This window comes from Papio anubis, chromosome 1 (genome assembly GCF_008728515.1).
Source record: "Papio anubis isolate 15944 chromosome 1, Panubis1.0, whole genome shotgun sequence".
Taxonomy (NCBI): Eukaryota; Metazoa; Chordata; class Mammalia; order Primates; family Cercopithecidae; genus Papio; species Papio anubis.
Genome location: NC_044976.1, coordinates 120,761,482 through 120,774,233, shown reverse-complemented (window position 1 = coordinate 120,774,233; position 12,752 = coordinate 120,761,482). Strand labels below are relative to the sequence as shown.

The window sequence follows — 12,752 nt, the reverse complement described above, 5'->3', positions numbered from 1 at the left end:
GGGGGAGGATCACCTGAGTCTGGGAGGTCAAGGCTGCAGCGAGCTGTGATCACACCACTGCACCCTGGCCTGGGCAGTAGTGTGAGAGACCCTGTCTCGAAAAATTAAATATAAACAAACAAACAAATAAATAAATAGGGGCGGGCACGGTGGCACACGCCTGTAATCCCAGCGCTTTGGGAGGCTGAGGTGGGTAGATCACCTGAGGTCAGGAATTCGAGACCAGCCTGGTCAACATGGTGAAACCCTGTCTCTACTAAAAATACAAAATTAGCCAGGCGTGGTGCTGCATGCCTGTAATCCCAGCTACTTGGGAGGCTGAGGCAGGAGAATCACTTGAACCTGGGAGGTGGAGGTTGCAGTGGGCCAAGATCGCACCATTGCACTCCAGCCTGGGCAACAAGAGTGAAACTCCATTTCAAAAAATAAACAAACAAATAATAAATAAAATATGCCACAGCGTAATGTGGTGAAAGGCACTGGCTTCAAAGTTGGGAGATCTGGATTCTATCTCAATTCTAATACTCATCAGGCCTATGACCTTGAATAAGTCATTTAAAATCAGGGGTCTGGAGACTACTGTCTACAGGTGAAATCCTGCCCCACCCGTTTTTGTAAATAAGACTTGAACTACAGTCATGCTTATTTGTCTGTGTGTTACGTATGGCTGCTTTGGGCTACAATGGCCGAGTTGGGTAGTCGCAATAGAGACATAAAGCCTACAAAGCCTAAAATATTTACTATCTGGCCGTTGCCAGACTCACTCTATTTCCTCATGTCTAAAATGGGACTAATTTTGCCCTGTCAGTCTCACAAAATTTGTCGTGGGAATCAAATAGAATAAAATATGAAGATACACCGGGCGCGGTGGCTCACGCCTGTAATCCCAGCACTTTGGGAGGCCAAGGCGGGTGGATCACGAGGTCAGGAGATTGAGACCATCTTGGCTAACGCAGTGAAACCCTGTCTGTACTAAAAATACAAAAAATCAGCTGGGTGTGATGGCGCTCGCCTGTAGTCTCAGCTACTTGGGAGGCTAAGGCAAGACAATTACTTGAACCTGGGAGGTGGAGGTTGCAGTGAGCTGAGATGGTGGCACTGCACTCCAGCCTGGGTGACAGAGCGAGACTCCGTCTCAAAAAATATATATATATATAAAGATACGTTGAAAGAAAGGAAGGGAGAGGAACTGATGTTAATAAATTCTGTTAACCACTACCATTGGATCAGCTGAAGAGTAACATTTTTGAGAGCCTACTATATACTAAACCCTGTACTAGGTGGGTGTTTTTTGTTTTTGTTTGTTTTTCTGAGGCAGAGTCTCACTCTTGTTGCCCAGGCTAGAATGCAGTGGCATGATCATAGATCACTGCAGCCTGGACCTCCTGGGCTCAGGTGATCCTTCCACCTCAGCCTCCCAAGTAACTGGGATTACAGGGACATGCCACCATGCCCAGCTAATTTTTTGTATTTTTAGTAGAGACTAATTTTTTTGTATTTTTAGTAGTTTCATTACGTTGCCCAGGCTGGTCTCCCAAAGTGCTAGGATTACAAGCGTGAGCCACCCCACCAGGCCCCAAACCCTGCACTAGGTGTTTTATGTACATGATTCCATTTAATGGAGTAAAGGGCCAAACACTGAGTGTATAGATCATGTTTAACAGAAAGAATGATAGGATGAACTTGAGTTAGTCATTGAAAGAGGGCAGGGTTTAGATAACAGAAGCAAAGCAGGAAAGGTTTGAACAAGAGCTTAGGAGCAAAAAGGTGTAGTGTTAAGGAGTCAAAAACAAAAAAAAAACAAAAAAAAAAACCAAAAAACTGCACCAGAGGGATCATGCAGGGGAGCACAGGGAAAAATAGAGACTGTGATTAAAGATTTTGGACTTTCTTCTCAAAGCATTGGAGAGCCATTGAAGAATCTGAATAGGATATGATATGCAAAGCACTGTTCTAGGAAAATTAACCTGGTTATCAGCGAAAAGGGATTAGAAGCAAGAGAGACTACTGGTACAGTGAAGTCTAGAGCAGACTGGTGGCAATGGAATGGATAGGAAGAAATGGATTTTAAGAGATATTCCAAATAAAGAATAAAAAGGATTTGGTGACCAGATGGCACCAAATTTTAAGCCTAGTTATCCAGAGGAAAAAACAAAAAACAAAAAACTATGGTACCTAGGGATACCACAGGTAGCACTAACAGAAGAGGAGACTGTAAAAACTGGTAGCTGGCCGGGCACAGTGGCTCATGCCTGTAATCCCAGCAGGCATGGGATTGGGAGGCTGAGGTGGGTGGATCACGAGGTCAGGAGTTCAAGACCAGCCTGGCCAACATGGTGAAACCCCGTCTCTACTAAAAATACAAAAAATAGCTGGGTGTGGTTGTGGGTGACTGTGATCCCAGTTACTCAGGAGGCTGAGGCAGAATCATTTGAATTTGGGAGGTAGAGGTTGCGGTGAGCCAGGATCGCACCATTGTACTCCAGCCTGGGTGACATGGCGAGACTCCGTCTCAAAAAAAAAAAAAGTGGTAGCAGGACATGTTTTCAGGAAAGAATAATTTGATTGGTGATTACTGGAAAACACATCAGACTGGAAACCAAGTTCTGTTCCACACATCATGTTGTCCTAGATAAGTCTCCTAAGTTTCATTTCTTTTCTTTTCTTTCCCTTTTTTTTTTTTTTTGAGATAGAGTTCCACTCTTGTTGCCCAGGTTGGAGTGCAATGGCTTAATCTCGGATCACCGCAACCTCTGCCTTCCAGGTTCAAGGGATTCTCCTGCCTCAGCCTCCGGAGTAGCTGGGATTACAGGCATGCACCACCACACCTGGCTAATTTAAAAAAAATTTTTTTTTGTATTTTCAGTACAGACAGGGCTTCTCCATGTTGGTCAGGCTGGTCTCGAACTCCCGACCTCAGGTGGGCCACCTGCCTTGGCCTCCCAAAGTGCTGGGATTACAGGCGTGAGCCACTGCGCCTGGCCCTAAGTTTCTTTATGTATCAAATGAGGAGGTTGGGTTGAACTGGATGTACAAGAGGCATTTTTTTTTTTTTTTTTTGAGAGGGAGTCTTACTCTGTCACCCAGGCTGGCATGCAGTGGTGAATCTCAGCTCACTGCAACCTCCGCCTCCCAGGTTTAAGCAATTCTCGTGCTTCAGCCTCCTGAGTAGCTGGGATTACAGATGTGCACCACCATACCCAGTTAATTTTTGTATTTTTAGTAGAGATTGGGTTTCCCCATGTCAACCAGGCTGGTCTTGAACTCCTGACCTCCAGAGATCCACCCGCCTCAGGTGGGATTATAGGTGTGAGCCACCGTGCCCAGCCAAGAGGCATGTCTTGGCTCTAAAACACTGAAAGTTTCAATAATGTTTAAGTATCAGCAATATGTAAATAAAACTGTCCAACAGAAACTTAAACACTCAGTATGCCATCTCAGGGGAAAGATTGGGACTAGAGATAAAGCTGTAGCAGTCTTCTAAGTTGAAGCAATAATTAAAGCCACAAAAGAATGTAGTCAGAGAAAAGGGCCAAGGCCTGAGCCTAGGGGAACACCCACACTTTGGAGTAGGTTGAAGTGGGGCCCTTAAGAGACCTAGACATTGCTGCCAGATAGGTAAGAGGAGGATTAGGATAGTGTGCTGTCATGGGATCTGAGGGCGGAGTGTTTCAGTAGGCAGCATCGAGTGTCAAATGATACAGACAGCATAATGTACATAGCCTTTGTAAAGGGTATAGCTGTTGATTAGGGGGAAGCTAGATTACAATACTGGTTCTGTGGGCTCATTAGTAACTTTGGAAGGTGCAACAAAGTGAAAGCAGTGGAAGCTAGGCTGCAAGAGGTTAAGGACGGAGTGGCAGAAAGGAATCAGAAAGAGTATAAATAGACTACCTTGTCGAGAATTATGGAGAAAATAAGAGGACAATCAGCCTTAAGATATGTTTTCAAGGAGGAAGGATCTGATCATATTTGTAATCAAAGCATTCCATTGCCACCACTCTAGTCTGATCATACTTGTGATACTTGGACAAATAAATGTTGTTGGGACAAACTGAAGTTACAAGATAAAGAGGGGATATGTGACACAGCAAAAGTTCCAGGGGTGAAGGTAATCAGAAGCACAGATCGATAGGTTTGCCTTTAAAAGGAGGTCATATTCTCTGAAAATAAGGGGAGGCAATTATTCCCTGAGAACAGAAGACTTGAGAATGGGTGAAAGATGTGTAACTACTTTTGAGAATCACACTAAAGAGCAAAAAGCAATGACTAAGTTGTCAGAGAAGCCTGATGCCCTACAAAGGATTAGGATGGGAGAGGAAATGGTTTTGGTGGAAAGTGAGACAAATCAGAAAGAGGGTAATATACAAAGAAGGGTAGTTATAGATCCATTCGTGGTCTTCATTTTTGCCTCCTCCTAACACTGAGTTGCCTTCCTTAGTCCAGCATACATCTAGCACCTGCAGCTTTTTTTCTTTTTTTTTTTTTTTTGAGACAGAGTCTCACTCTGTCGCCCAGGCTGGAGGGCAGTGACGTGATCTTGGCTCACTACAACCTCCACTTTCCAGGTTCAAGTGATTCTCCTGCCTCAGCCTCCCGAGTACCTTGGATTACAGGCACCCACCACCATGCCCGGTTCATTTTATAATATTTTTAGTAGAGACAGGGTTTCACCATGTTGGCCACGGCTTGTCTCAAACTCCTAACCACAAGTGATCTGCCCACCTCAACCTCCCGAAGTGCTGGGATTACAGGCATGAGCCACTGTGCCTGGCCTAGCTGCAGCTTTTTGAGTAAGTATGAAGCCTAGTGTCTTGAGGTGTTCCCAAGTCTGACAATTCTAGGGAGCCCTTTCCTCTTTACAACTGGCAACCACAGTGGCTGTTTTGGCTCTTGTGTTCCTCCTCTGGCAGCAGAAACCTACATATGTGTTTATTACAGGCATCAACAGCTCCCATCAAAGCAAAGAGCTAGCCCAGAGCAGAAGAACCTGCAAGTCTGGGCCAGCTGGAAGATTACAAAGGTGTCAAAACAAAGGGAAAGGTATAGTGTCTAAGCCTGAATGAAAACATAAACCCGGCCGGGCGCCAGGGCTTACACCTGTAATCCTAGCACTTTGGGAGGCTGAGGTGGGCGAATCACTTGAGGTCAGGAGTTCGAGACCATCCTGGCCAACGTGTAGTGAAACCCCATATCTACAAAAATACAAAAATTAGCTAGGCATGGTAGCATGTGCTGTAACCCCAGCTACTCAGGAGACTAAGGCCTGAAAATCGCTTGAACCCAGGAGGCAGAGGTTGCAGTGAGCCGAGATTGTGTCACTGCACTATAGCCTGGGAAACAGAGCGAGACTGCATCTCAAAACACAACAACAAAAAAAACCCATAAACCCAAATCTGAACTCTAACTGTTTCAAGGATGTTCCCTAGGAAAATAGCAGTAGAGTCCCCTTCTCCCACAAGTCTTATATTGTCATCCAGACTCTAACTTGGTAGAGCTCATGTTCACAAACATCCCCATCCCTTTTCTACTTTTACTGCAGCTCAGAGGATACGGATTGGTTTTGGAGGCAGAAAGTTTTCAATTTCCCCCAATCAGCAAACTGTTTAGGTATAAAAAAATTTCTTTAATCAGAAAGGATTTGTCTTCCCTCAACACAAATGCACACATTAAAAGTAAAAATACATATATACATGAATATTTACACAAATTAGAAATCACAGTGGACAGCTGTATGCCCCGGGCTAGAGGTTGAGAAGATGAGCATCAGGAGCAACTGGAGCATGGCTTCTCTGCTGCTCCCGGTGTCCTTTGGTCATCTCCCTGGCCAAGGTGGGTAGAGTGGGAGGGGATAGGGTATAGCTCCAGTCTGATGGCAGAGTTACTGGCAAACTGTAGCAACGAGGCCCCTCTCCAGATAGTTTCATAGGCTCACCAGGGACGACAGGAGATGCTGTAGTAGGTGGGACTGGAGTGGCTGGGGCAGAGTGGGTGAAGGGTTGCACTCCATGCTGTAGGAAAAGAATGACGCCAATACCGGTTCCAGTGCCTAAAGGACCATGGCTAAAGGAGATAGTACCTGGGGAGCTGAGAGGGGGGTTGCAAATTGGAGTGGTGTGGATCCAGGTAAGGTTCATAGCTGGCCATTCTGTGAGGTGCCAAGGCTGCTTTGGTTTTAAAGCTAGATGTCCTAGCTGTGTCTGGTCCATCTTTTCCATAGGAGATGCAGGAGAGGAAGCGGCTGAATCACTGTCGTGGCTTGGAAAATGCTACGGAGGGGAGAAATGAGAAAAATAAATGTGGAGAAAGCTTTCAGATGAGCTTCACCCGGTTACTTAAACCTTTGCATTCCTTGGGAACTCAGTTTGTAATACAAACATACCTCGTTTTACGCAGCAGATATGATCTTGCCAGGCCATGATTAAGTAAAAGTTTTAGTAACTAAATTATACTTTCATTTATTCAAAAAATAAATGGTCTATTATGGACCACATACTATATTAGACACTGGATATCCAGAGATGAACAAAAAACAAACAGTTCCATAGGTTCTCACTATTTATAAAATAATCCCTTTTAGAATTTCTTTGAAGTCTATTTTTAATTGGAATCATCATTTCCCAAATTCTGTATTTAAATTTGAATATTCTATCTTGAGTTCTTTAAGAAGCGTAAATTAGGCTGGGCGCGGTGGCTCAAGCCTGTAATCCCAGCACTTTGGGAGGCCGAGACGGGCGGATCACGAGGTCAGGATATCAAGACCATCCTGGCTAACACGGTGAAACCCCGTCTCTACTAAAAATACAAAAAACTAGCCGGGCGCAGGTATGGCTCTGTAGTCCCAGCTACTCAGGAGGCTGAGGCAGGAGAATGGCGTGAACTCGGCAGCGGAGCTTGCAGTGAGCCGAGATCCGCCACTGCACTCCAGCTTGGGCTGGCTAGAGCCGGTGACTCTGTCTCAAAAAAAAAAAAGCGTAAATTAATATTCAGGCAAGATCCTCCTCCTACATATTTTTTAATTTTATATTTGACACAGGGTCTCACTCTGTCAACCAGGCTAGCACAATCATGGCTTACTGCAGCCTTGACCTCCCAAGCTCAAGAGATCCTCCCACCTCAGCCTCCTAAGTAGCTGGGACTACTGGCGCACACCACCATGCCCAGCTACTTTTTGTATTTTTTGTAGATACTGGGCTTCACCATGTTGCCCAGGCTGGTCTCAAACTCCTGGGCTCAAGCAATCCACCTGCTTTGGCCTCCCAAAATGCTAAGATTACAGGCGTGAACCACTCTGCCTGGCCTACTTATTTTTTAATAGATGAGTCACAGCAATAATAACCATGGCTGATTGAAAATTAGGACTGGTGGCCGGGCGCGGTGGCTCAAGCCTGTAATCCCAGCACTTTGGGAGGCCGAGACGGGTGGATCACGAGGTCAGGGGATCGAGACCATCCTGGCTAACACGGTGAAACCCCGTCTCTACTAAAAAAATACAAAAAACTAGCCGGGCGAGGTGGCGGGCGCCTGTAGTCCCAGCTACTCGGGAGGCTGAGGCAGGAGAATGGCATGAACCCGGGAGGCGGAGCTTGCAGTGAGCTGAGATCCGGCCACTGCGCTCCAGCCTGGGCGACAGAGCGAGACTCCGTCTCAAAAAAAAAAAAAAAAAAAAAAAAAGAAAATTAGGACTGGTGATTATCTACAGGAGACTCTCCTTCTCCATCATTTGAAAGCCCTCTATATACCCTATTATTTGAGGACAGAAAATAGGTCATTTCTTTTTTTTTTTTTTTTTTTTAGATAGAGTTTCACTCTTGTTGCCCAGGCTGGAGTGCAATGGCGTGATCTCGGCTCACCGCAACTTCTGCCTCCCGGGTTCAAGCAATTCTCCTGCCTCAGCCTCCCAAGTAGCTGGGACTACAGGCGTGCGCCACCACGCCCGGCAAATTTTTGTATTTTTAGTAGAGACAGGGTTTCACCATCTTGGCCAGGCTGGTCTCGAACTCCTGACCTCATGATCCATGCACCTCGGCCTCCCAAAGTGCTGGGATTACAGGTGTGAGCCACCGCGCCCAGCCGAAAATAGGTCACTTCTGTACCAGGTCTAAGAATCTATCAACACTGCTGCTATTAGTGCCCCCCTCTCCCACTTCCAGTGATGTACCTCTTATGACCAGCCCTTGAAACCCAGTGTAGACTCAAAAACTTTCTAAGGGTTTGGCACAAGGATGAAAAGAAGGAGAGGGGAAGGGTTTGGGGGCAGTAGGGAAAAAAGAGTTTGCAGAGAGAAGCTGAGGTATCTTCCCGCATGAATCATTTGGCCAGGTAAAAAGCCTTTTGTATCTATGCAGAAAGCAGACAAGCTGTGGCATGAGGGATAGGATTAAACTTCATGGAGTTCTTTTCAGTGATTCAAACAAAACAACAACAAACAAACAACAAAAAACATATAGGAATCAAGACAATGCAGAAAGTTTAGGAATTTCCTTCCCTGAAAAGAAACTTGAAGAAAAGATTCAAAAGAAAATGGCAAAAGGGGACATTTCTGCATGCACATTTCATTTCCTTGGCTATTTTCCCACCACTTCCTCATGTTCTTAAGTTCTTACCTTGGTCAGCTGATGCTTGCCACCACTCAATGACGACTGCTGGGCAGCTATATGTGGAAACCAAGTCTTTAACATCCCTTCTACCTGTAGCAAGGTTCCTAGGTAACGTTCCCTGTGAAAATGATATTGCTTTATTTATTTATTTATTTATTTATTTATTTATTTATTTATTTTGAGAGAGTCTCGCTCTGTCACCCAGGCTGGAGTGCAGTGGTGCAATCTCGGCTCACTGCAAGCTCCGCCTCCCGGGTTCTCGCCATTCTCCTGCCTCAGCCTCCTGAGTAGCTGGGATTACAGGCAGCCACCACCATGCCCCGCTAATTTTTTGTATTTTTAGTAGAGACAGGGTTTCACCGTGTTAGCCAAGATGGTCTCGATCTCCCGACCTTGTGATCCGTCTGCCTCGGCTTCCCAAAGTGCTGGGATTACAGGCGTGAGCCACCGCGCCCGGCCGAAAATGACATTGCTTTAAAAAACCAGCAACAGGATTGAAGAAATTTCCTTTTTATGAAGACCCAAGGAAAGAACCAAGGGGACTTACCCCATCTGTGGCTTCTGCAAAACACCTACAATACGCTGGATCCTGTCCATTGCCACACTCTGCTGAAAACTGCTTAATCCTGGGGATAGGGACAGAGAGAGATTAAGGATTGAGATTCAAGCATGTAGTCAGGTAAAGGACGAACAGAAGGGGGCTAAAATTGATTGATCTAAAAAAAATTAAGTCGGGCCAGGCAAGGTGGCTCACGCCTGTAATCCCAACACTTTGGGAGGCCGAGGCGGGTGGATCACCTGAGGTCAGGAGTTTGAGACCAGCCTGGCCAACATGGCGAAACCCCATCTCTATTAAAAATAACAAAAATTAGCTGGGCATGGTGGTGGGCGCCTGTAATCCCAGCGACTGGGGAGGCTGAGGCAGAAGAATCGCTTGAACCCAGGAGGCGGAGGTTGCAGTGAGCTGAGATAGCACCATTACACTCCAGCCTGGGCAACAGAAGCAAAACTCCGTCTCAAAAAATAATAATAACAATAATAATAATTAAGTCATAGTAGCAAAAAAGGAGTAATATAGGCCCCAAACAAGAACTTAAGAGAAATACACATCAGGGCCGGGCGCGGTGGCTCAAGCCTGTAATCCCAGCACTTTGGGAGGCCGAGACGGGCGGATCACAAGGTCAGGAGATCGAGACCATCCTGGCTAACATGGTGAAACCCCGTCTCTACTAAAAATACAAAAAACTAGCTGGGCGAGGTGGCGGGCGCCTGTGGTCCCAGCTACTCGGGAGGCTGAGGCAGGAGAATGGCGTAAACCTGGGAGGTGGAGCTTGCAGTGAGCTGAGATCCGGCCACTGCACTCCAGCCTGGGCAACAGAGCGAGACTCCGTCTCAAAAAAAAAAAAAAAAAAAAAAAAAGAGAAATACACATCAAAAGAGGGAAAGAGAGAGAGAAATGAACCTAGCCCAAATGAATGCAACTAATGAGATTACCTCTCTCAAAACGACCCATCTTCAGCCCATTGAGTAGATCTGTGAGAGGAGGTATAAATCCTTGGAGTTCTTTACACTGTAGGAAAACAGGACAAAGGCTGTGAGAAGACCAAGAACTGTCCACACCAGCAGTGGCTCTTCCTTCACCTCCAAATCTGGGAGTCATTACTATCCTTATAGGGTCCTTATCAACCAGCTGGGTGCTAAGCCACTCCAGGAGAGTCTCCTTTCACCTGCTTTCTCTTACCTTCTGGGCAAACAGCAGGTCTCCCTCTGTGGTACAACCTTGGATGTTTAGACTGGTCTCCAGTTCACCATCTCTTGATCTTTTCGCCCCAGATCCTGCCATAGGAGAAGCCGAACCCCGCTGTTCCGGATGAGATGGTGTATGTTGGTTACTGGAAACCTTGGATCGATGCCTGCAGCGGATAGGACCCGGGCTGGGCCGGGAACCTCCCCTCTGCCCAACAGTGTCTGGCCTGGGCCCATGGGCCCCCTTGTCCTCCCTCTCATTATCAGAGGGGAAGCCAAAGTCACTGTTCACTGGGGAGGTGGGAAAAGACGAAGAGAGAGAGTAGGAGGAATAGGAAGAAATGCTAGATGGAGAATCCATAGGTCCAGAAGCAGGGGCTGGAGAGCAGCTCCTGGAGTACCCAAAGATCGGAACCTGCAACTGAAGAGCAAAGCGAGGGAGTTTGAAACCGGAGTTTAAGTATTAGGAAATGGACTGGGAGATTGGGGTGTACTGCGTGGGATAATACTTATTCTCCCCCTTCCCAATATTACCAGTCTCAGACACAATAGAAAAAGACATTTCTACCCCCACCCCCGCCCATTAAGAACCTGGGATTCCCTCTCTGGCCGCCGCAGAGCAGCTCTCTGCCTGACGCGGCCTCCGTTCTTTTCTTCCCTCAATTCAAATACCTGACTTGAAAGACACCTTCCCCTCCGCCCGTTGTTCGCCAGGGCTGTTCGCCAACCTGAGTCCGCAGCAAGCCTCTTCACCTAAGCCATGCCACCCACGAGAGGTCAATCTGCGCACGCGAACCCACCTGGTGACCCTACAGGACCCGCCCCCATAAAGACTGGCCTCCTGCCCTCTCCCAATCTTTCAAGATCAGGATCCCTGTGCGGGTCTCTCTGGGCTCGCACCTGCCACGTGATGCAAACCCTCCCAATACCAAGATCTGCATTCAGCCCCCAAATCCACTCCCAAATCCTCCCTAACAGCTCGCTTTTCCTCCGAATATCCTTACCTGTTGTCAGCCGGCTCAGCCCTGGCTCGGTTTCCAGCTCCTTCACCGTCTCTCCGGGTCTGGCTACCCACCTCCGCCTCTCAGGGGGCCCCGCCCCTTCCCCCTCCCAGACACGTGCGGCCTGGCACGTGCCTCCCCCTGCTTACACAGATCTCGCGCCCTCATTGGTTGTGTCGCCGGTAACACGTGATTCTCGTTACTGAAGTCCATAGCCCATTTGCTACAGTACAAAGGGCCTCAGCCAATAGAGGGCAGCCAGGTGATGATTGGCTGTAAGGGAAGCATTCCGTGCTCCGCCCCTACATGCGGCTGCCGGAGAGGACCCGGTGATGAGAAAAGGAGGAGGATGGAAAAAGAGTGGAAAAGAAGGGAGGGGAGGAAAAGGGCGGAGTCCGTGGCCTTAAATAGGATGGTGATGCGCCAGAGACGCGCAGCTTGAGTGTGCAGAGATTGGTTGTGCCACTGAAGGCGTGCGCCTCCGGACGTGGGACCCCCGGTTCCGTCTTAGGAACTAACTCATCTGCCCCCTCTTTGAACACCTCCGCTCACGAGCGCAGCACGTGGAAACCATCAGTGATTTGTGTCTGCAACGTGTGTGTGAGAGAATGGAAGTGTGTGACACGGTATATTCTCCCGCTCTCGGCGGGCCAGCCCTCGTGACTCTCCGGTCTCTGTTTCACCTCCCCCACCCCTTTCTCCTCCAAGCTGGGTGCCTCCTGCCCTGCTGGGTGAGGAGGGTGGGGATTGCAGCCGAGAACACCGCGTCCTGTCTGGCTCCCGCTGGGGCGGCTCCTCCGGCCCTTTTCTTACATAACCTATCACGCACGTTACCAGCTCAGATGCCACCCCGCCACGACGCTAGAGGTCAAAACGAAACTCAGTTTTTCCTGACTTTTTTTGTCCAGGCTTCTTGGGCCCGGCGTCCTGAATTATCTGATTCCAAGCACGGGGAACAGAATGGGGTAGGTCCCTGATCTCCTAGGTTATGGCTTTGTCCAGCTTCAGTGCCTTCATTTGTCCCCTAGAGAAGAGTCGAAAGACTTTGAAGGAGGGGAGGGAGGCAAGTCCAGAGTTTAGAGAGTCTCAGAAATAACTGGGACGTTACTGTTGTCGTTGCGGCTTGCATTTTGAGAGTACAATGGAGAAGAGAGCAGGGCCAAGGATTGTTAGCTGGTTAAAGATAGTACGCCGCAGAGACCGCAAGGGGGCAGCCCAATTCTGATTAGGGTCCCGAGGATAGCGATTTAAAAAAAAATTTTAAGTGAGTTTGTCCCTGCCATAATTACCAACTGCAAAAGGCACATTGTTGGACAGAGGTGTGGGTGGGGGTGGGTAGGTGTGAATATTTTAAATCTATTCTAAGTAGTTTTTGATATTTTACCTTATGTTTTAACAATGTGCT

General features: G+C 47.5%; 1 protein-coding gene across 4 annotated transcripts; it reads right to left on the bottom strand.

Moving 5' to 3' along the window:
• Positions 1 to 5,605: 5,605 nt before the first annotated feature.
• Positions 5,606 to 11,462, bottom strand: CIART (circadian associated repressor of transcription). 4 transcript variants are annotated; one of them, XM_021923339.2, is made up of 7 exons: positions 11,351 to 11,462; positions 11,019 to 11,099; positions 10,342 to 10,767; positions 10,095 to 10,170; positions 9,148 to 9,226; positions 8,607 to 8,718; positions 5,606 to 6,269 (listed from the first exon to the last, which is right to left on the bottom strand). In XM_021923339.2, the coding sequence occupies exons 3-7, from the start codon at positions 10,705 to 10,707 to the stop codon at positions 5,745 to 5,747; spliced, it is 1,158 nt and encodes a 385-aa protein (XP_021779031.1). In that variant the 5' UTR covers positions 10,708 to 10,767; positions 11,019 to 11,099; positions 11,351 to 11,462; the 3' UTR covers positions 5,606 to 5,744. The 4 variants fall into 4 exon arrangements, with proteins under 4 accessions (XP_021779031.1, XP_021779038.1, XP_021779034.1 ...); XM_021923346.1 differs by having other exon boundaries at positions 10,342 to 10,461; XM_021923342.1 differs by lacking the exon at positions 11,019 to 11,099 and having other exon boundaries at positions 11,351 to 11,436.
• Positions 11,463 to 12,752: the final 1,290 nt, after the last annotated feature.

What these genes read in the sequence shown, in the direction of transcription:
- CIART (XM_021923339.2), bottom strand. Translation starts at nt 10,707, where the DNA reads ATGGATTCTCCATCTAGCATTTCTTCCTATTCCTCCTACTCTCTCTCT. An exon ending in GATGGGTCGTTTTGAGAGAG is followed by an intron (nt 9,227 to 10,094) that starts GTAATCTCATTA and finishes CCCTATCCCCAG; the next exon opens with GATTAAGCAGTTTTCAGCAG. An exon ending in GCAAGCATCAGCTGACCAAG is followed by an intron (nt 6,270 to 8,606) that starts GTAAGAACTTAA and finishes TCCCCTCCGTAG; the next exon opens with CATTTTCCAAGCCACGACAG.